The sequence below is a fragment of the Vidua chalybeata genome, chromosome 8 (genome assembly GCF_026979565.1).
Source record: "Vidua chalybeata isolate OUT-0048 chromosome 8, bVidCha1 merged haplotype, whole genome shotgun sequence".
Taxonomy (NCBI): Eukaryota; Metazoa; Chordata; class Aves; order Passeriformes; family Viduidae; genus Vidua; species Vidua chalybeata.
Genome location: NC_071537.1, coordinates 26868829 through 26891757, shown reverse-complemented (window position 1 = coordinate 26891757; position 22929 = coordinate 26868829). Strand labels below are relative to the sequence as shown.

Here is a 22929-nt window from a genome sequence, read left to right as displayed (position 1 = left end):
GTCAAGCCTAATTTTTTTTTTTTTGTATTTTTAATTATCATTAAAAGAAAAACTACTAGCCAAGAGCTGCTGTCAAGAGCTACCTCTGTCACCACATTCTAATAATAATTTTTTTTTTTAAAGTCTGTGGAGGTTCATGTTATTTTCTTACTGGTTTTGCTTTGCTGGTGGTGCTGCTTTTAGTTTTGTTGCTTTCATTAACTGTTTCTTCTTTCACTGTCTTGCAGGGTGACGTGCTCTGGCATTTTAAAGTATAAAGTGAAGTAGAATGATGCTCCACTGACAAAAGAAGTGGGAATGCAGGACTGCTAGATCATCTTGCAGTGTGAATGATGAGAAGATTAGCCCAGAGTTCAGTATGTCTTGCAGAGCACTAAATGTAAAGCTTTTATGGATTTGTTCTGATACCAGCTGAAAATAGAGGAAAAGTCTCTCCAGGATTTTGGAAGGCCTTGTTATTAAAGGCTGTGAATTTGCATCTCCTTATCACTGGCTGGATTTGCACCCCTCTCCTGATGCCCCTATTTTATGCTTAATGGAAAGAACATAGAGAAATGCAGAAGTGCCCTTCCTGACCTGTGGTAGACACTGCTGCCTAAGAGCAGTGACAGCAACATGTGGGGCCAGGCAGGGAGAGATTTTGCTAATTCTAAGGGAAAACCTGTTCTTGCTGTAGCAGTGACTTCTCCAGGGAGATGAAATCACAAGGTCTGGACTGAAGACTGAAAAAAATTAGCAACTTCCCTCTGTTCCTTCCTGCTGCTTTTATTTCCGAATTGTGTGCATCCTGCTGTAACACATGTCAATGTGTGAATATTTCATGTGCCATGTTTCACATAGAAATGTGCTTTTCCCACAAGTAACTGGATGTGACCTAAGCATTGTATTTGTTTACATATTAAGACCATTATCAGGAAAGAACTGAGGCAAGCATGAGATAAAACAAGCAACAGGCTTATAGCCTGACCTGCAGTGAGATCCTGGCTTGCAGAGAAGTGACTTGGTGCTGCAGGTATTGAAGTCATTCTTCAAGGGTGTGATCCCTCCCAAGTGGTGGGCAGTGTTTCTCTGCCATCCTCCTAGCTCAGAACATCTGCTACCCCTCCAGGTGCAAGAACCTGTTCTCTGTACCTTTGTAATAGTGCTGCCCTGTGGGTGCAGCAGGCACAGATTTGCAGGTTAATAATTTAGCATGATGGTTTTTGGTAATGGTTATGAAAGATGCTAAATATGGAGCAAGGCAAGGGATGAAGTCCCTTTCTTTGTAGTAGGCATAGCATAGAATGCTGCCATGAACGCATGAAAGACATTTATTATTCAAAGGAACTTCCTTACTGAACAGTAGTTGAGATTTTTGTGTAACAGCTATTACAATTTGTGGTATCTGAGTAACACATTCGGTTTATACTGTTGGTTGAAAACATCAGATTTGCTGGCAGAATGAGCTCTAAGTTTTCTTTTATATCTGTAGAGGAACAGGTATGAGGAGTGTACCTGCTCAGGAATGAGATACAGCGCAACTTTGCCTCTTTTTTTGTGTATGGGGTTTTTTTTCCTTTTGTGGTTTTTGTGTTTTTGTTTTTTGTGAGCTGTTGCCTCAGCATGGAACCAGGGAAAACAGACATATATTTGCTGTAACAATCTGCTCATTGCTTTCTGAGGTCCCTGTCTTCTAGGTGGTACTTTCTAGATGAGAAAGACATCTGTGCACCTAACATCAGTAGATATTTAGTCACTCTTCAGTTGCCTAGTTTAGTGTTGGTTACACTTACAGAGCTGGGTACCACTGCTCTAATGAAAAAATGGGTGAGTTAAATCAATTTAAAAGATAGTTTGGAACATTACTTGGAAAGTGTTATTGTGAAGTGTTATAGTGAAGTGTTACTCCAAAAATGTACTCAAAACTCATTCAGTAGGGGTTGTTGTACTAATAGTGGTGTGGGGATCTTTGGAGATGCCCTGGTGGTTCTCACAAGTTTTTAGTGGTTTTGAGAACAGCTAGCCAAAAGATATTGTTCCTCCACTCCTCGTCCCCAGTCACTAGTGACTTATTTTTCCCCTTGTGCTCTTATTCATGGAAATACCTTTCCTCCAAGTATTTCTAGGAAGTACTTCTTCAAAGTGTTCAAACTTCTTCAGACTTCAAGCTAGTCTTTAAAGAGTTCATGTTTCCAGTTACACTGGATCGATCACTTATGCCCTAGGATCTTGCCAATAAGTGTCAGGAGTGCTCTTGCCTCGTCTGGTAATTCTAACCACTTCCATTAAACACAGCTCTTAACCCTCTCTGATATTGCCTGCCCCAAGATTTCAGTGTCCTGTTTGCAATTCCATAACCAAGTCGTCATATGCCAGCACCATCTCCTGGGCAATCTGCTTAAGGTACAAAACCTCATCTTGGCCCCTTTCCTTTTGTTTAGGGTCAGAGCCCTGCAGCTACAGATGGACAGGAGGTGGGCAACCTCGGAGTAAACAGTGCCAAACAATGTGTTTGACCAATGGCCTGTCTGATGAATGGCTCGGCTGTACTTGGGAAGCAAACGCTCTGGCTGTTCCAGTCAGCATGTCTCTGGAGAAAAAGCCCTTAGAAATTCAGTTTTCACTTAATAGATTCTGATGAATTTGTTTGTTTTGTTTCTGTCTTTCCAGATTCACTACCTACTCTGTAAAACTCTTAATTATAGACTTAAATTACAAATCTGTGTATTTAAAAGGAAAAAAAAAACTTTAAAAAAATGTTTAAAAAGCCAAGAAAAGATGGAAAGCAGGTGTTGCTTTAGATTCTTATATCCCAGTTCCAAATCTCTGAAGCAGACTGAATAACTGAAAGGATTTTATGTCTGGGAAGACAGCTTTGTTGATAGCAAGCACAGTCAGGGGATAACTTCTCATTAGGCACTGGGATTTAGATCTGGAAAATGCTGTCTCATCCCTTGCCTGCTGCCGATGCACGCTCATGCGTGTGCAACTGCTCTGGAGGAAGAGAGCACAGGGAGAAGAGTGTCAGGAGGGGACTGCAGGGCTAGAGAGCAATTCCTTTTGCTGGTCTGGCCATCAGAGGGAGAAGATGAATTCTTGTTGCCTGTATTTTTATGGTTTGCTCAAAAGCTCTCAGTGGTATTTGACAGCAGAGATCAGTCACGGAAGATCGCTGTACTGGCAGCACTCTGTGCGCTGCATGTGGCTCATCCCTGCGTGTGTTCCTGAAAAATGGCTTGTCCCTGGGTTATTCATTCCCTGGCTAAGGAAATTAGCTCATTACCTATACAAACATACATGCAGGGATTCAAGTCCTAAACTGTTTGCCATAGGATGTCAGACAACTGCTTGCTTTCATTAGGGCATGGAAATGACAGATCTGTGACAGTTCTCCTTTCTGCATTTTGAAGTTTTCATAAATAGAGAGAGAGAGAGAGGAAGGATTTCTGTTTATATATAGCAAGGTTCAATCCTGTTAATGTTAGTATTATTCTTCATAAAAGAACTTCCTCCACAAAGGATATTTACCAGCCACAAAAGCAGTCTGTCTTTCCTTTCCTTACCTGTCTTTCAAACAATATCATATGCAATTTAAATACTTCAATAGAATATGACCAAATCATGCTCCTTTCATCCAGCAAAATGACTTTGTCAGCTGTTAGTCTTCAGCATAAGTTCATTGTTAAAGGACAAGGTTAAGGCTTTGTGGTGGAGTAGCTTGCAACTGGGAAAATTCAAGGAAGAGACCCAAATTAAGTAAAATCTTGTTTAATCTGTTGCAGACACAAAGAAAAAGACAGTAGAGGACAGGGAATGTTGATTTCCGCTTTGCATTCTTTTCTTTGCCTTGGATCAGTGCTTTGGGAGTAAGAAGACTTGAGTTAGAATTCCTTGCCCATATTCCAGAATTGCTGGCAGATGTTGCACAGACCTGCTTCCAGGTGTCAGCCACCAACACCCAGGGACAGGTGGAGGCACATGAGAGGTGGGGAACTGCTCCTTTCAGGGGAAGTTTCAAGAAACTTTGCTGTTACCCAGCAAGAGGCTCAATAGCCAAGTCTGAGCAGCCAGAATTCAAACTTTAAATGAACAGCAAGTGGATGGTTTGTCATTGCACAAGTCAAGACAAGGCTTTCTTTTGGTTTTATGCAGATCAGCCAAATGTCTTTGAGTTACAGATTTGTTTACGGTGATGTAGCTTAATGGCTTCTCCTGGTGTTGCAAGGAAGAAAACAGAGAAAAAGAGGTTGCTGCCAGGTGAGATAGGAACCTGGGGCCTCTGAATTGCCTGCTGGAGGCCTTTCTCTGCTGATATCTTACCTGAAACAAAGGGGGAAACCTTACCAGGCAGGAAGTTAAATCCCTAGCAAAATCTTAAAACCAAGGTAGCTTATGTTAACTCTTGTTGTTAGTTTTGTCTGAGGTAGGATTGGCAACAAACTGGGACTGAATCCTCTGCTTTGAGTAGAAGGATCCTGCAGTCACCTGGAGGTGGCAAACATTGAGGAGCCATTGTGGATGCTTGCCCTGTATAGATTTTCTACAATGTTGTCTTGAGTTCAGAGCTTTCCTAAAAAGGTTTCAAGGTAAAACAATGCCTGTGCAAACTGCCTGCTGCCTGGGAGGGATCCAACAACATTGAAATGTGTCTTGTGAGCCCTTTCTCAAGGTCATTGGGACAGGAGAAGGCAGGAAAGGAGTATCCCACTTGAGTATTGGCTAATTCAATCTGGTGATGATTCATGTTTCACATCCCAGGATGGCTTGATATTTCATGTATTTGTTACCTTTTATAGCAATGCAAAATACGTAAAATTGAATTGTACAAATCACAATGATAGAACAATAGCTGAACAAAATCAAGATATGCTTCCCACTCAGCCTTATCAGCCTTGGTGTTCTCCTGAAAATACCAGTAAAACTCATAACCCTGGGAATGCTTGTGCTCTGCTTTAATGGTCTTTGAAAAATGAAAGTAAAAAAGTAAATAGGTGAAAAAGTAAATAGGCTCTGGAGCAATTCCCAAAGATGGTAAATTCATTTTTTTAACAAATGTAGTTAAAACAAGACTCCTGCCTGGGCCTGGTGAAATCAATGGCAGTTTTGTGACTGGCTCCAGGAGCAGTGAGGTTAAACCCTGTTGTATGGTGCACAGTAAGGTGCAGATGTCTTCAATTTGAGAGCACCTTGGGAGGAGCACCAGCCATAGCAACAACCACCTAGGGGAATTTTGACAGATGGTAAGAAAAACCTTTTCCACTTCTTACTGCAACATTCTGGAACGATGTGAGCTCCTATAATAATTGGTATGCTGTGCTGGCCTTCCTCTGACTCCTGCACTTTTTAAAATTAGCAATTGATAAATTCATTTGTCTGACAGAGATTTGGCTCCTTTGTGTTCAGATGGAAATTCGTTCTTCATTTATAAGTAAGAGACTTATTTGTGAGAAAAGGATTAAGAACTGTGTATGTTATTTCCCAGATCAACAGCTTTCCAATAATTTCTGTATGGGGTAAAAAAAACACTTCCAAAAACTGAAGAATTATTCTTAGTTCCACAGAAAGAACTGTCTGTGTACATGTCTGCATGTATGTACAGGTACCACATTTTTTGTTCAGACTTTTTTCTGTGTAGTCATTCCCCATCTGACACTTCCAGGCTGATAACTTGTGGCAGCAGTGGCTTGCAGACCACTGCACTTCATAACGTTGGGATGTGCTATCTTTCCAAAATGCAGCTCAGCCTCTGAATTTCATATTCTGCTTGCCTGAAAAACAGCCAAAGCAGGTCATGCTTTAGACTCAAAGGCTGATGTAATGTGGATTCCATAGTTTTACATCTGACACTATTAAAAAAATAAATTAAAAATCACCTTGCTGCACCAGCAATTGCTTTCACAGCTAGCACTGAACTTCAGTTTGTTGGTGATGCAATAGCTGATTTGGGCCACTTAGGATCTACTTCAGAAGACACTTTAACTTGAGTTTAACTGCAAGTACATTAGGACATCCAATTGTGATCAATGATCATGTTTTGGTATTTTTTCCTAGCCAGGCCTTGAGGCTGGATGGGTCTTCTGTAAAATTTCCCCAGCCAGTTCTGTGCTGGCTGTTCTCACCCTGCTGTGCTCTGCAGCACCAGCTCTGACGTGAGGAATGGTGTTTGGTGTGAGATGTTGTCTCACTCTGCGGCGGCAGAGCCGGGCTCTGTCTACAGCAACTCAGAGAAACAAATAGGAAACAGGATTTCCCCCGACAGGCGTCTGATTTTTCAGAAATGATCTGTTGTAATGGGATGTACAGCTGAGCAAACCCCACAATTTATACAGAATGACTTCACACTTGACAAAACATAGCAGGTGGGACCTCAAGCTCGCTTCACCTGAGCACCAAGCTGTAGCTGGTTCCCTTTTTCTCAGGATTTACTAGAAGTAATGTTCTTGTAACCATTTTGTGCAGGGTGGATTCTGGTAACTGCAGACCAAGAAACCTTGACCCTGTTTGTTTGCTACAAATGCTGTCAGCGTTACGTGCTCTCCGCCCTCTGGGGCCAGGAGAGCTGGTGTTTGGCTGCTGCTGCAGCCTCGGGAAGATGCCCTTTCAGGAACTCAGCTCTTCTGCTACAGTCTCCCTCTTCACTGAGACCATCCTTCACTGAAAGCATTGCAGCATATTTTAAAAGCGCTCTCTGTCTGGAAATTCTCCAGACAGCTCCTTACCTACTGCTGTCATCGTCCTCCTCTCCCCCTCCCTTATTAAAGCTTCCCAAGCAGATCCATATCATTAATATTTCAGTATCAGCTGTACACGGGCATTGGCTACACTGCAGCACACTTCATCAATAAGAGCCAGCGAGGGCTGTGAGCTCTGCCACACTGCCTTCATCCAGCACAGGAGGAAGAGCAAAGGCAGAGCCTGCCAGAGAAGCCGACTATCTGCCGAGGGTAAGGCTGCATCTCGCAGTCCCAGCCTTGAGGTGCTCTTTGCTGCTTTTGCTCCCTCATTCAGATCATCCCAGACAATACCCTAACAAGCAACAAGAATGGATGTCTTTAAGAAAGGTTTCTCCATTGCTAAAGAAGGTGTGGTGGCTGCTGCAGAAAAGACCAAGCAGGGAGTGACAGAGGCTGCAGAGAAGACCAAAGAAGGGGTAATGTACGTAGGTAAGAGAGAACTAGTTTTGATCTACTTCTGAGCATGAAAAGCTGTGTAGATTGTCTCTGCGAAAGACTGGGGAAATTATATGGTGTGGCTGAAGCTTGGGAGTGACTAGCAGGATATCTGGATAAGATCCTGAGCTCTGCAGAGTTGCTGTGTGAACCTAGGGTACCACAGCCTCCCTATGCCTCAGTTTCCCCAGCTGTAAGTTAGACATAGAAACCACAACTTCAGTGAAGGCAGAATGATGTTAAGGAGCAGATGCCCAGGTGTAAGGTTTGTTTGACTATTCACTGATTGTTTGCAGGGTGAGGCAGGCACTCTCCAGGCAAACCAGGACTGCTGGTCTCTGCCTTACCTCCACACTGGGAGGGACTCACTGAGGAGGTCCCTGAGAGGAGCCAGTGTTAGTAAGAGGGGATTGCAGGATGCATCTGTTTCCCCACAAACAAATGGGTTTGTCCTGAAATCCTTCTCCTGTTCACCGACCTCTTTCGTTGCCCTTGCACACATTAATCTTGCTTTACAAGAGACGCCCAAATTCCTTTTGCCCAAAGAATAGGATCTGGAAAACAGCGTGCCTGATGTCCTGCCTGGAGACCTCTTTCACAATTAATGGGCTGAAACCCCCTCTTTCAAGGTCACCCTCAAAACCCACTATCTCCACTTATGTAGCACATGCAATTATATGGCTGGATGGTCAGATATTCCATATAACAAACTAAAGAGTCTTAGGTTCCCAAGACTGATTATCTCACTGCTGATTACTGCATTTCACACAGCTCTTTATTTTTGCTGGATGTGGGAATGTTTCTTTTTGTAGGAAAGTTTACATGCAGACTCTTCCTGCTATCTTACTGCAACATCCACAGCTGTACTTAGCTACTATATTTAAAACTGCTCTATTGCCAATAGCTACAGATATATATTTGTATGTTACAAATTAAATACAAAATTTGTATGTAGCAGGTCTGGTAATGTTTTTATCTTGAAATTTTAAATACTAATTATTGGCATGCTGGAAATGAATGGATGTAACAGTTCATGTTTCAATTTGAAGCTGACCCACAAGAAAAAAGGTAAGCAGCATTCCTGTAAACAACTAAACCAACTACATACAGTAAGTGAAACACCAGTCTAAGAAATGTCACGTGTGGGTGTCACATTGTGGCATCATTACTGCTCAACTTGCTTCCAGATCTGAGTTGTGTTGGGGTTATTCAGAGTTTTTATACATAATTTCTCACATCTCTTTTCAGTCACGTTGTACAGCTCCATACTGTGACCTGGTTTTCATTGTTGCACAAGAGGTCTCTTTAGGAGATTCTAACCTTTTCAATAAAGTTTCTATGAGCCTAAAACTAAAAGCCTTGAAACCTTAATCTCTAAATGAGGATCAAATAAAGATCAAGGTGAGGATTAAGTGCTTTCTCCTTTTATTGGTTTGGTTTGTTGGTATACTGCTGGTTCCTGCCCTGTCATGCACTGGACAGAGCTTTGCCTTGGCCTCATTCAGTTCCTGTTGGGAAGCTCAGTCCTTTAGAGAAAATTCAGTTTTTCACAGGCAGGAAAAATAAAGACCAGATGCTGATTAGTTCAGAAAATGGGGGGTTTGTTTTAATAGCCAGAGAAAGTGGAGGTGTGGTATATTGGTTAAAACTGGAATGATTAGTATGTTGTTCATGCTGCCTTTTGTCACTCTGTGCCACATAAAGAGTAAATCAGAGACCTGAACTGTTCCTTCCTTGCTTCTTCCCTTGCAGAGCCCTATCCCAGCAGCTTCACCTAGAGCATTAGGTGATGAGACTTGAATTTTTGGATGCTAGGAGAGAATAATACTGTATTGAACCTCATGGGTCTTTTGAGAACATCAGGAAAGAGAGCAAAATCCCCAGGGCCTAGGATGGATGAAGTGGATCCCTGACTTTTATTCAGGTTTGTGTTAACTCATTGCTGACTCTCTGAGGAGGATTCCAAACGTCTGGGCACAACCACCATGTCTGGTGAGTCACTTGCTGCTGCCCAGGAGAAGAAAATAATACTCACTCAGAGGCATCTGTCTGGAGTGAACAGCATCACTGGGACACTGGCCACCTCATCCCCCCTCTGATCCATACAGGTTCAGCTCCCACAGCCCATGGCAGACAGGAGATGCCTCCCTCCTGTGCTAAGCCTGCAATGCGGTGCTCCTGCCCTGCTGCCAGCCTTGCTGAACCGGTGGGGTAGAGAAGAGAGTGCACGAAAGGAGAGGGAGAAGTCCTGTAACATGGGTCACCTTTGTGCTTGGGGAAATCGTCTGCTCTCCAAATTCTAACAGCCTCTGAGTGTGCTGAAGTGTCAGGAGATCCCTGCATGGTTAGTGTGGATCCAGCAGTTGGTTCAGTGGGCTCTCTTTTTAAATTTATTTTGAATAGGGGTGTAAGTGATACTGAAGTTAATTATTGAATTTAATGCAAAGCCACATCAGAGTATTGAGTCATTAGTACTGTTTAATGCTATGGTTCAGGAAGCCTCAACAAAGAATGCACTTCTAGTTTTCCAGAATGATTTTCGACCCTGTATGTTGCAGAAAGCCCCAACACACCGAGCTGTGTTTAAACTGAGTGATTCCTGCAGGACTTAGTGCACATCAAAATATTCCTTTCCACTCTAGACCTTCTCCCAGGGCATAGTGCTCCACCATCTCGGTCCCACCCTGGCGGTCCCAAAGCACTTGCGGATGACTCACGGCACTCAGAAGAGGCAGGACGCATGAACTTTTAATTCTGGGTACACAAGCTGCAGGCAAGGACTAATGAGTGAAATGAGATTGAGCATCAGGTGATTGCTTTCTGATTCAACAGATGCGGGCTGCTGGCAGAAGTGTGCGCCGGAAGGTCAGGTTTCATGCGGTGCATAATAGATGGGAGCCTGAGTCATCGGGTGTGGCTGGGCTGGGAGGATGAGGCGAGCTCTCCCCAGGCTGCAGCAGTCACTCTTCCCAATGACATTGCTTCTGTCATGAAATGGATTCGGATGTTTTTCTTCTATCTGCATCCCTCCTTTCTGGAATTATTTTCCATCCGCAAATATAGCACCTGCTCATTCCTCTTCCTCGTAAAAGAACTGAGCCCAGATAGTCACCTTAAAAGTCTGGCAAAAAACATACAAAACTGCAGCTCTTGTCTCACTAAGAGTGTTTGCTGCAAAACAGCAAAGGCATGAAAGGCTGGTACAGCAAATCATGTACTTTGCTTACCTGTCAACTGCTGTTTGACCAAAAAGCAGCAAAGGGCTAAGCTTGAGGATCTGAGTCTAATATGAGACAACCTTGTATGTCAAATCAATATTGTGGCACTCTTTTCTTGGAATGCTGCTGGGAGGGAAAGCGAAGCACGATGGTGTCTGAATTGAACCTTGTGTGTTTGGCCCATTCAGGGGCTCACATTCGTGGCTTGAGACTTGCACCTGCTCTGCTCAGTGCTGTGCTTCTGCACATGTTTGTGTATCATGGGCACCATTATTAAATCCAGTTCACAGCAGTGCACACATATCATATTCATCATTGGGAACTCAGCTTACAGCAGTAACAAGTTAAAGGTACAAAGATTTCGTTTCTTGACTTTTAAGACAGTTTGGATGGGTGGAGTGAAATGTTGAGGGCATATTGTTGTAGAACAGTTTTGTTCTGCCCCAGGCAAACATTGTAACCACCAAAATAAATCAACAATTGAGAATTACATTCTGTAATACACAAAATGTATCAGGCAGAACAGAGCTGGGCTGGACCTGTTGTTATCAGGGCACTGCACCTGTTTTACTTCTCAGGCTGTTAATGAGAATGAGCTGTGGTTTATAGCTTGGTTCTCCCACCACACCCGTGGATGCTCCACTCTCATGGAGTCAAAAATCTGCCTGGTTGTTGTCCATTTTTATCATTTTGATAGTTGGCTATAGAAATCCTTTTGTTGTATCTGTATGGGAAACCTGAAGAAAACCTGTATAGGTGCAGATGATTTGCAATATACAGTAAAGTGGGACCAGTGGAATATTTTGGCTTGTGTTTATTTAACTTCAAGAGAGATAAATTTGATTCTTTATTTTTTTAATGTGTAAAGCACCTAGTTACCATGGGGGCTGCCCATGTGCCATATGATTTAACTTATCTGCAGCAGTATCAAGTAGAAAGGATCTATAGCTTGTCACTTCAAGCGTGGAGGAAAATCACAGAGATTAATTATTCCTCAGGGCTATTTATGTTGCAAACTGAATACCTTCACATCCCGTTAGCTTTTTAGCATTGAGAACAGCAAGATAAATTACAATGTAAGCATACATATGGTGTATTTTCATAATGTGAGATAAAACCATCTGTTTTCTGTGCATTGCTTTGAGCAGGCACTTACAGCCTAGGCTGAGGCACCAAACTGGGAATCTAGTAAGCAGGTATGTAGGAAGTAGGTGGTGGTTCTGTAAATTCAGTCTCAGATTTCTCCAGTCTTTATTAGTGGTATAGAATGAGACTTAAATGACCACTGCAGCCAAGTATCCCACTGAAAGGCAGGGGAGTGTCATGGATGTGACTTCTTGTCTTGGAAGAGTGAGGTAGGTGAGATGTTACCAGGTGATTTTATTTACAGTCATTTTTACAACTAAATGTTAGTTGATTTACCACCACTCAACTGCCCATTTTGGAAATATTGCAGGGACAATTTTTCATAAACAAGGTTTTTCAGGTCTAGGCATCTCCAGAGAATTTGCTGTTGAAGTTTTCCAACTCTCAACACAAAGATACTCATTGGCTTTACTGGGGAGGGAAGCTGGTCTCTTTTCTGACTCTACAAATGTTTTGTGTCTGAGCAGGAGGTACCAGCAGCACCTTGGCTCCCCATTGCACTTCCTCAGAGCAGGAAGCCATCTGTGTCCAGAAATCAGAGTGTAATTTCCAGGCAGCACTGATGGATTGTGTTTCCTTTCACAGGCACCAAGACCAAGGAGGGTGTAGTGCAAAGTGTGACCTCAGGTAAGAGCACAGCCCGACAGGGATGTGGAAATCTGTGGTGATTGTTTGACCTCTTGGGAAGGCAATCACCCCTGCCAAGTGGGAGGTCTCTGTGGGACACCACTGATCTGCCTGACCTTCCCACTGAATGGAGGCTGCTTGCCAGGAGTGATGGTTCAGGGTCTGGCATTTGCAGTGGACATGGATGGGAGAAAATATTTAATCAGTAGAATAGGTCAGAAAAAATCTAATACAGGTTACTTGGCAGACTGGGATGGTTCACAGCTATTTAGACATTTCACAATGTCAGGTGCACAGCCCAGCACACAGAGAGTATTTACTTGCATCAGACCCTGTCTGGCCAAAACTGGGTCTTTGGGAGAGTCCTGTCAGGCAGTTGCAGAGTCAGGGACCTAAAGGTCCCTTCTAGGATATCCCCAACTCCAAGGAGGAGCAGCCATATGGACTGTCCTGAAGGAAGATTAATGGATCCTTTCCCTGGAGAATTTCATAACTATTGCTGTTTTCTGCCAAGGGGTATTAAATCAAACAGAAAGTAACCTGGAAAAGGTCATGCACAGTCTGCAATGCAAAATACCTTATTTACACTGTTGTCTCTTAGTGTCTGACAGTGAATTTTTCATTCTCTGGTTGCCCACAAAGACTGACAGGCTGCAGTGCTGCTCTCTAAGCAGCATTTTGTGCCAGACAAAAATCCTCATATACACAATCTAAATTCAGACGTGATCTCATCTAAAATATCCAAACAAGGACTGCACCAGGGCTAATTTCTTCTTTTATATCAATGCCATCATTTGTCATCCCAGGGAATTTGGCAGCCTTCTGGCAGTGTCTAGTTAGCTGACTTTTCTGCTTTTGTTGAAACTGCAGTTGCTGAGAAGACCAAAGAACAGGCCAACATGGTGGGAGAAGCTGTAGTAGCCAGCGTGAACACAGTGGCAAACAAGACTGTAGAAGGAGCAGAGAACATCGTGGCCACTACAGGAGTTGTAAAAAAGGTGTGTTTGTTTCTTCTATGATGGGCAGGACAGAAAAGCCCTTGAATTAACCTGCAAACATTTACAGTTGATGGTTTTGCTTATTTCATGAAAGGTTTTCAGCAATATCTGCTTTTGTAAAATACTTAATATTTTCACATAATGCCTAATACAGTCACAGAGTCATATCATTTGAAAGGGACACCTTGAGATCATCCAGTCCAACCCCCTTAGGGTCAGTGAGAGAGGACTGTCCTAATGAGTTTTGAATATCTCCAGGGAAGTAGACTCCACAATATCCCTGGGCAACCTGTGACAGTGTTTGACCACCCTCACAGGAAAAAAGAGACTTGTTTTCTTCTGTTCAGATGGATGCATTAATCACTTGGTGCCTATTGTCTCTTGTCCCATCAGTGGGCACTGCTGGCAAGATTCTGGCTCTCCATTTTCTTACGAATGTAGACAAGCATTTTTTCCCAGGGACTTGAGTAGAAATGTGTGTGGGCTGCAGTGAGCGTCTGGACTGAGTCAGAGCTCAGGGATGTGCAGAGTGGGCAGGCACGGGAGCCTGCACTTGCCCTCACCCCCGTGCCGTGCTGCTGGGATGCACAGGCTCGCCCTGGCCACGGCAGCTCCGGAGGCAGAAGAGGGCAGCAGCAAGCCAGGCACAGACTGGTTCCAGCAGAAAGCCTGACCCTGCTGCTCTGCTTCGTGCTGGTTTGACAACAACCAAGTGCTTATTGATAAAAGGCCATGTGACCCGAATTGTGTACGGATTAAGCCAGACTCAGACAAGGCATCTTCTGTCCTCCAGCCTAATTTGACAAACGGGGCTGCTTCAAGTGAGGGGATTAAGGGGCGTCTGAAGGAGCAGAACAGTTCCTTCCATGAAGGCAGAGTTGATCATTAGAGAAGATGTTTTGGTAACAAACAGCACCCATTTGTACAGCAGGAGGCCAATACTTGGCAGCTCTTAGGTAAGCCTGTCTCTTTCTCCTCTTCAGAGAGTGTGATCAGTGCTGTTGATGGCCACATGAGCTTTATGAGTCACAGCAAACCCAAACCCAGAATCAAAGCAAAGCCAGGCTGGCCAAAATTGTTTTAATTGTTCAGATAGTGAGCTGATTAATTTCCTGACCTGCACATAAACACATTGTGATGTGAGACAAAACTTCTACACAGCATATAAATCCTGAGAGAATAGCCTAACAAAAGAGGAGAACAGCAGCTACAAGTGACGCAAAATGTCCTCCTGAAAGCATGTGAAAAGGGCAGATACAGGAGTTCTGCTAAGCCCTTGGGATAAATTTAATCTCTATTCCCACAGGGAACAGCAGTTAGGCTGCAGGAGTGCAAACAGCAGTTCCTAATTCCATGGGGCCAGAATACCTCTTCCTACCTTTTGACTGACCATGGGGTGTGATTGACCCAGGAGAGTGAGGAATTTGCTGATGGTAGGAATCCTTGCTGCAGATAGCAAGCTGTCTCCCCTCCAGCAAGGACTGAGCAGCAGCAATCCTCTTCTCCTTTCCTCTTAAGTGAGAATCCCACCTCAAAGATTGACAGCTACAGTTTACAGCTGATTTCAGAGCTTAAACCAGTGCAGGTTTTCCAGAGAGCATCTGAACTGTCATTCTGATGTCTTCCACTGATGTCCAATTGCATAGACTTAAAATGGAGATTGATTAAGAAATAAAAAATTGGGATGTGTCACATGCCAAAGAGCAGACTACATGGAGCCAGGAAACTGTTTTGGGTACAGTGTCATGCCAAACAGCAGAGGTGCTGAGGCAGCAGACTGAAAACAAATAGAGAAAAACAAGAAAAATCACAGGAGAAAAAAATTCAGAAAAAGCATTTGTTTCTGTGTAAGAGGGTTCTGCTGGATTAGTTCAGCTTAGGAGTGCAAATCTTTTATTCATACTCACCATACTTTAGCATGTAGCTAGACACCTTTTAGATCCAGCTAGACACAGAAGAATGGGCTCCACACACACATGAATTGCATCCCCACTGCTAATGGATAATTGCCATGGAGCCAAAGCTGCTCCAGAGGGTATAAGGAGTTGTGCTGGGCTTTCAGCACTAGCTGCTTTTTCTCCAGAACTGCTCCTATCATGTTACACAACTTGCTAATGGAAATACATTCAGAGTCTGCCAATAGCAGCACCAGGCACTGTAATGCATGAGGGAGACCCACCGGAGATACACTAAGAGTGATAATGTATCACTTTTAAATGTTTAAACAGTGAATATCCACTGTTAAAATCCTGCAGTCCTGGAAGAATCACAAACATTTCAGCCCCAGAAGTTTGAGAGAGCATCCAGTCCTGAGACTTGTTTGTGCTCCATACTATCCTCCCTCTTTCTAATTGCACAGAGCATTTACCAACATCTTATTTGTGTTTTCAACTATCTCCAGTGTTGTTCCCTGCACTAGAAGGGCTGTTCAAAGTGCCAGGGATCTGTGAATGCATGGCACTGAGCAGTGCTTGGGGTGAGGCGGGGCTGGGGACTCCAGTGGCCTAGACAGCATGTCCCCAGCTGGCCATTGCCGGTGTTAATATCAATTACAGAGAGCTTGTTGACATTTAGTCTGTGCATTTGACAGCTGGGATCAGTGGCAGGCACACATTAGGAAAGAGAAGGCTACTCTAAGGGTTTTGGATTAAGTTTTGCTCAGGATAGCCATGGGGTGCAGGTGTATCAGATGGTGACTTTGGCCTTGGGAAGGAATTCAGCCCTTTGTTGCATCACAGCAGGCACTGAAAGGTGAACACCCTGGCAGCCTGCTGTTCCTTATTGTCCTTGTGGGGAGCACTCAGAGCCATGCAGAAGGAAATGGGGCTGAAGTAACCCTACACCTATGGAGGGATGCCAAGCACCAGATGAGAACAACCTTGAGTTGTGCTGGCACTGCCTGATAGGGCTTTGGCACTGACCTGGTCACTGCTGAGTACAAGAAAGAATTGACTAAATTGGGGGAGTTTTTAAGTATCAAGTAAAAAAATCTGTAAATTAAGAGATTATAAACCCTCTGCAATTTTTCCGCTGCCAAAAGGAATGAAACCAGTCAGTAGTGTGTTCTGTCTGTGGCTTTGTACCCATCCCCATCCCTGGGGTGGACATTAAGAGATTCCAGTGAGATAAGCACCCACTAAATATCCCTGTCTTAGAAGAGGATTAATGCTTCGTCCGTATGACACAGCACAGAGCTTGCTGCAATGCAGACACCACGTGGCTGGGAACAAGCCCATGTACCTACACACGCTGTCAAAATGTCCCTCAGGGTTTGGAACAATTTCCCCAGTAACTGATGCTTCCCTACGCCTTCCACCTAAATCTTCTCTTTAGATCTATTTGTCCTGTCAGTTTTTATGATTTAGTTGTCAGTTCATGACTCTGTCACTTTGAATTGGCTCTGATCTGTTTTTTTACTTCAACCCATTAATTAAATGAGCGTTTGTCAGTTATGTGCAACCGCTGGGCGCGTTCGCTGGATCACAGCGTTTCTGTGCACCTGATCTGGCACACATGGGCCGCACCCACGCCATGGCTCATCTTTCATAACAACTGCACATCTTGAATGAGAAAGGCATCTGCTCATGGCCTTAATTCCCTTCACTTACACCCTGTGACACCTCCGATGCAAAGACAGTCTGTCGCACGGAAGGAATTAGAAGCAGAAACTGAGTGACCTTCCTGTTCAAGTTAGATTGGGCTGGGCAAGTGCCACAAGGAGAGAGCAACCAAGGGCATCTGAGAAGCCACCAAGGGCAGAGCTGCTAAGCAGGAGAAGCAGGGAAATCAACAGGCAAACTACCCAACAATTAGGTAGAATAAATAGTTGAAACTTGTTCCCCTTTGTATTCAAGCTTCCCTGTACTTAGTTGATGGAGTGATGCATCCCAGTGGTATCTTTCCACATGTCATGGAGCACGGGAGTCTGCACAAGCGACATGGAGTGGGGCACTCTGCCTACAGGCACTTTTTCTGTGCTCCCCTCTCAGTCTCATTAGTGCATTCAGGCAGACATTTTCCCATGCAAAATAGCTGAGCTAGTGGCATTGGTGAAGCCTTAAAGCCTAGAAGACCATGGATGGATGTGCTCCATGGCTCAAGGCTGCAATCCCATAGGATACACATTAAATATGTATCATTTGTATAAGCAGTCCCAGGAGACTCCCAGAGAGTCTGGCTGTGAGCTGGATAAAAACAAAGCCACCACAAAAGACTACCTGGATTTGTAGGCTAAGACAGGAATCCTGCATGCCCATCTGTCTGTCCTGTTGGTGGGTCCACTCACTTTAATCAAGGGTTGACCCCTTAGTCAGAGCTGTCAGCATCACTCTGAGCACTCAGCCTGAAACCTGTCCAGGACAGCTCGTCCACAGGACCTGCCAGGCTGCCTGAGGTTTTCCTAGGGAGTGGTTTGGGGATGCTGCCAGGCAGCATCGTGTTTGCTCCAGCACCCAAGGTCAAGAGCACTACAGGAGGCTGAACCTCTCCACCTTATGCAATTATGTCCCTTTGAGGGCCCTTGAATTTGTAGCACATTAGGCTGCCAGTGAACCTCTCTGGCATTTCAGCCTTAAAATAATAATAATGAAATCTTGCTTGCCACTGAATTTGTTGAGATTTGATGAGTATATTCCAGCATCCAATATCTGGACTGTTTTCTCTGTTATATAAGGACAATAATCTTAGTAAGATTGTTTATGTCCGAATATTTGGGGACAGCAACAGAACCTCCACTGGCCTGTAAGATAATATAGACAAAAAAGATAAATTCCACTTCATATATGGACTCAGACAGTAGACAAGTCAATTGCTGAAGAGCTGAAAAAGGTAATTTCATAGAACCTGTGAAAATGAGAAATCTGTGGGATTAAATTGTAATTAATTTCTCCCAGTATTTCTGGGCTTTTAAAATCAGTTTTTAAAAACCTTATTAAAATATCTGAACCAAGAAGCCTATAGTACAGTCTATTTAAAATGCCTTACTATTACACAGGAATATGTTTATAAATGGCAGGTCTTAATTTGTTGAGTTTTTAATTAGTGATAGTTGAACATGTACCTCTGTTTCATAACCGTAGCAAAATATTGTATTTTATATATAGAGATCTCCTGTGGTGTATATATTCTACATAAAATATATTTTTAAACACACAACATATTTAAAAACTTGTGTACTATTCTTGGAAGGAATTCTGAGGTCTTGTATTTCACTTAACTATTATGTTCAAGTACTTCACTTTTCTTTCTTCACTAGCAAAAAAAGATTCAAGTGCCCACCCAAAACCAGAAGAAATTAGCCCATAGCAAACTAAATATTTAATTTTATTTCCATTTAAAATACTTTTTTTCTAAGAAAGTACCTAATTTCTGAGGGGGAATATTTGGCTCGCCCTTTAAGAGCAGGAGGAGCATTACTAATTGTTTCATGGTTTCAACATGCCTTTAGCTTAGAAAATGTTGCCCCTTTCAATGAGGAGATGAGCACTGACAGGAATGGCGAAACTCTTTCTGCCCCCCAAGGAAGTTGGATTTTCACCCCTTCTCTCTTGCCCAGCATTGTTCTGTGAGTCAGTGTTATAGCTGGAGCTGGTGCCCAGGAATTTCTGGCTCCTTGTGCAAAGTGAAGACCCCTACACCACATGGTCCTCCTCTGTATATTGTCTTCCTGAGCAGTCCCTGCAATCCCCAGCCAGGTGCCACCCAGCTGAAGAATGCAGCCCTTCCCCATCTCCTGCTCCCTATTCCGGGCAGGGTGGAAGCGCGTGAGAAAAAGGCTGTGAAGCGACATCCCTAACACAGCCTGACACCTCTTCATCCTGCTATTGTGCTGGTTCCTCCAACATAGCTTAGAAACACCCTCCAGAAACTCAGTTGCTTCCCTTCTAAAAATAGATGGTTGATTTTTAGCCTTCTGAAGCAGTCTTGGCAGAGAACACAATCCAAGGGATCTAACAAGCACCACAATAGCTGAACAGGGATTCTCCAGCCTATCCAATACTCTTGGATAAAGTGTCCCAGGGGTGGTCCTGAGAAAGGTGTCCCTCTCCCAGGACTCTTTCCACATCTACCAGAGCCAAGCTCCCTGCCCACAGGAACAATAGGTGGTCATACCCTGTAGAAAGATGGAGTGCACTGCACTGGTCCTTGTGTTACTGTGAGCTGGTCTCCAGTTTTCCCATTGCAGCTCACACTTTAGGCAGTTGCCTTTGATTGACCTTCACGATTTCACACAGCAATTGGCAACTCCACCTGCAAAACACTATGAAATACCTGCTGTTGCAGCTGTTGTCAGTGGCTTGCATTGGAAGTTTCTTTCCTTTCCACCTAATAGTCAAAAATCTGTTTGTAAAGCTTCAAAATACAATTTGAGCCTATTTACCTGCTTTGGCCTAATGTGCGCTGTTGAGTTATAAGGTGTAGATATGCAAAGTATAATGTAAATGCAAATGTAAAGTGCTTTAAAGCCACAGGCTGGATCCTGAGGCTGGATGAGCATCCACAAATTCAGAGTAGTGAGCTGTTTGCTGGCAGCAGGAGAGCTGACTCATTTCAGAAAGACTGTGACCGAGTGGCTGCATCAGAGCTCCTGAAGAGCTGCAGGTCTCCCTGCAGGAGAAACTGGCTTCCATGATGTGCAGTTTGATGTAATTTTGTTACCTGGGCTTGCTTAAAATAGCTCAGGCTGGTACCAACAAGAATCATTTCAGCCAACAATGCAATGCAAGTTAAGGGCAGGTTCCTTAGGAGAAGATGGTCACACTGTGCTTCTCATCTGGAGACACCAGCAGCACATGGTGCTCTCCATAAGCAGACTTATCAGCTCTGGTCTCAGCAGGGAGATGGAGGAATGCCTGCAGCTGTGACAGACATGAGTACAGGGCTGCAGTTTGTTCTTTGGCTATTTTCTGTCTCCAGTGGATTGATCTTATGGATTGATCTTACAGTAGCTTTCATGGAGAGCAGGAAGCCCATAGGTAGGACAAGCAGGTTGCAGTGCTTCCACCTCCTGGCTCCCCTTGCTGCCACAAATGGATCTGAAGTTCAATTTTCAGATTTAATTTTCATGGGCTCTACCTTGTATCTATGTAACTCCATCTATTTTTCCTTTTTACTTCACATCACCTTTTTTCCCAAATTCAGTCCTAAAAGCGGCATGCATGGCAGGGATGTTATCCCATTGATGAGAACAGTTGTGGCTGGACAGGAAAGTAAGGACATGTGTGAAAAGGAAAAGTAAAGTCCCCTAAACACATGGAGCATAAAGTTCTGTTTACAGTAGGTTTGGCAGGGATGTTGATTTGCATTGCATCAGCAGCAGCACCAAGCAAAGTGGTGGCCTTGTGTTTCCAAAATGTTGAAATGTATAACTTTGCCTTCCGTGAAAAATTGACTTTTCCTCTCCATAATGTATGTGTCTCTGGTTTCCTCTATGGTGGCCTTGACTTCATATGGGAAGAGAGTCATTCAGGGGAGCTGCTAGGCATGTGTGCTCAAAGGGAACAGAGAAGCTTAATAATTTTAGTTGAGTTCTTTGGTGAGAACTGGTGAGTGCTTAGGGTAAGATGATGTGGGGAAAGGCTGGGTATAGCCTTGCTATACATAAATTTATTTGTTCCTTCCAAATTTCTTCACATTGATGGAGTCAAACCTCTGGTCTCAATGATAGAAAAAGAACTTATTTTCTGTATGAAAAAGACCCTAAACCAAGCTGTAAGAAATTGAGTTGGCTTTTTCATAGATATCTGCTCAAACCAGCTGCACGACCAAAATGGATTTCAAGCAGTATCTGCCACCTATTAAAGCTGCTATTCTGCTTGTGTGTGTAATGCTCACCCCCCTCTTGCACAGCCTGTCTAAGATTAGGGCGATGACTCTGCATGTGGCAGCAAGGACAAACATCTTGCTTGTGACTTGGCAGGAGGACCTGGCAGCACCACAGCCACCCGAGCAGCCCAGGCTGGAGGGAGAGGGGGCCCCGGCAAGCGCTGGCGGAGAGGTGAGTGGTGCCACGGCCCCGCTGCCCCGGGCTCTCTGCGCCACACCTGGCCTCTTTCTGGGTTACTGGTTTCCCCCTGGTCTCCCCCTTGCCACTTGTGGCTCTAGAACTGCCATGCAAGGAGCCCATCACTGTTCCCACTTTCCTGAGTTATTGGACAAAAACCTGAGCTCATCTGTTCTTGTTTTTGCCACTTCCTTATCTTGGGAATTTTCCATGAGCGACAGATGGACAGATTGCAAACTACTGCCTGATTTGGGTTGATTTTGGGTACAAATGCACATATTAAAGTTAATGCTGTCCTGTGGTTCTGTCATCATATAGAATAGCTTTTTTGTGTTTGCTGCCATGCTTTAGAAGAGATTTAGATAACAAGTTAGGTTTTTCTATAGATTTTTCTGTATTTAAATTAGTTCATTTAATTTTTGAACTGTTCTACCTGCAATGTTCTTTTGAAGCCCTGGGTCAAAAATTTGTCTCTGGGCCAATTTCAGCTCTTGAACAAGGATGACTTTTTGTCCAACACGGACAACAGGGGCAAACACTTCTCATGTGGTATTTCCTTTACAATTTCAGTGTTAAGGCCTTTGTCTGTCCCTTCCACAAGTACTGCATAAACCCAGACCCCAGTTTTCAGCCTTTCTGAAGCTCGGGCTGTTTTCATGGTACCCAAAGCTCCTAAAAGTCTCATCTTGCATGTCCCACCTTCCTCCAGCCATCACTCCCCACTGCCAGTCCCAGAAATGGGCCCCATAATCCCACTGGCTGCATGGCTGCACCAGTGCTGATGTCAGGCAGCAGCAGACCCAGAAGCACAAAGCAGGACACTCCTGCCAGTGAAGCCTGGCCCCATATTAACTTGGTTCCCACCACGTGTGAATTCACACCTGTGTTTACCCCAGAGATCTGAGTTACACCAGGAGTGTGTCAGGTTTCCAGAAGGAATAGATAATTCATTTATTTTCTGCATCACCTCTGGTCCTCATTGTTTTTAGCTGTTTGTAGGGTTTTGTATAGAGACTGTCAGCATTAATTTTTCTCCTAAATTTATTTATTTATGTTTTCCACTGGAAATATTTACCTGTTTTCTTACCTATCTTCTCTCACAGGGTGAAATTGAAGGTGATCCATCAAGTTAGGGAATTCTTGCTCAAAAGCGACCATTCCAAGAGCATACATGGAACTATTAGCTGATACCACAACAGGAAAATCCCACTGTCCATAGGCTAACTACGTTCAGCTCTGTAGTCTTGCACTTGCCTCATAAACCAGTCATACAATATATGTAAGCCAGACTCCTCTAATTGTAAGTAACGTGCAGGTGTGTACTGGGCTGTGTGTCTTTCCCAACCTCCCTCCTGGCCTCCCAGTTGCTTTGTGTATTTTGGTTGGACTCACGAATCTGTGTCTTGCATCCATATGCACTGGCACTTGGGATCTCTAGGCATTGTGGAAATATTCTTTTTTTTAATTAATAAAAAGTGTTTGAACAAATTTTCTGTCTTGTTGGCTTTGTTTGCACGTTTTAGATGTGGATCCTTCCAGTCTGATGCATTCTTCCTGTAAAAGTGCAGTACTAGAATACCTAAAACTGTAAGGGCCTTAAATCACGTTTTAAGAGATGAAGAATATGAAAAATTGTATTTCTGAAAACAGTACTGTAGGTAGGCTGGCTTTCTGTCTCTCAGGGCTGAAAAACAAATATTTCACTTTTTAAATACTTGCCATGTTTAAGAGAGAATGTGGGGGTGATATTGGATGAAAGGAAGCTTTTTAAAGGAATGTGAAAGTGATGT

General features: G+C 43.7%; 1 protein-coding gene across 1 annotated transcript; it reads left to right on the top strand.

Annotated features, from left to right (window-relative positions):
• The first annotated feature begins 6541 nt into the window (after positions 1 to 6541).
• SNCG (synuclein gamma) lies at positions 6542 to 22627 on the top strand. The gene is made up of 5 exons (XM_053949145.1): positions 6542 to 7142; positions 12098 to 12139; positions 13010 to 13137; positions 21056 to 21133; positions 22243 to 22627. The coding sequence occupies exons 1-5, from the start codon at positions 7022 to 7024 to the stop codon at positions 22270 to 22272; spliced, it is 399 nt and encodes a 132-aa protein (XP_053805120.1). The 5' UTR covers positions 6542 to 7021; the 3' UTR covers positions 22273 to 22627.
• Positions 22628 to 22929: the final 302 nt, after the last annotated feature.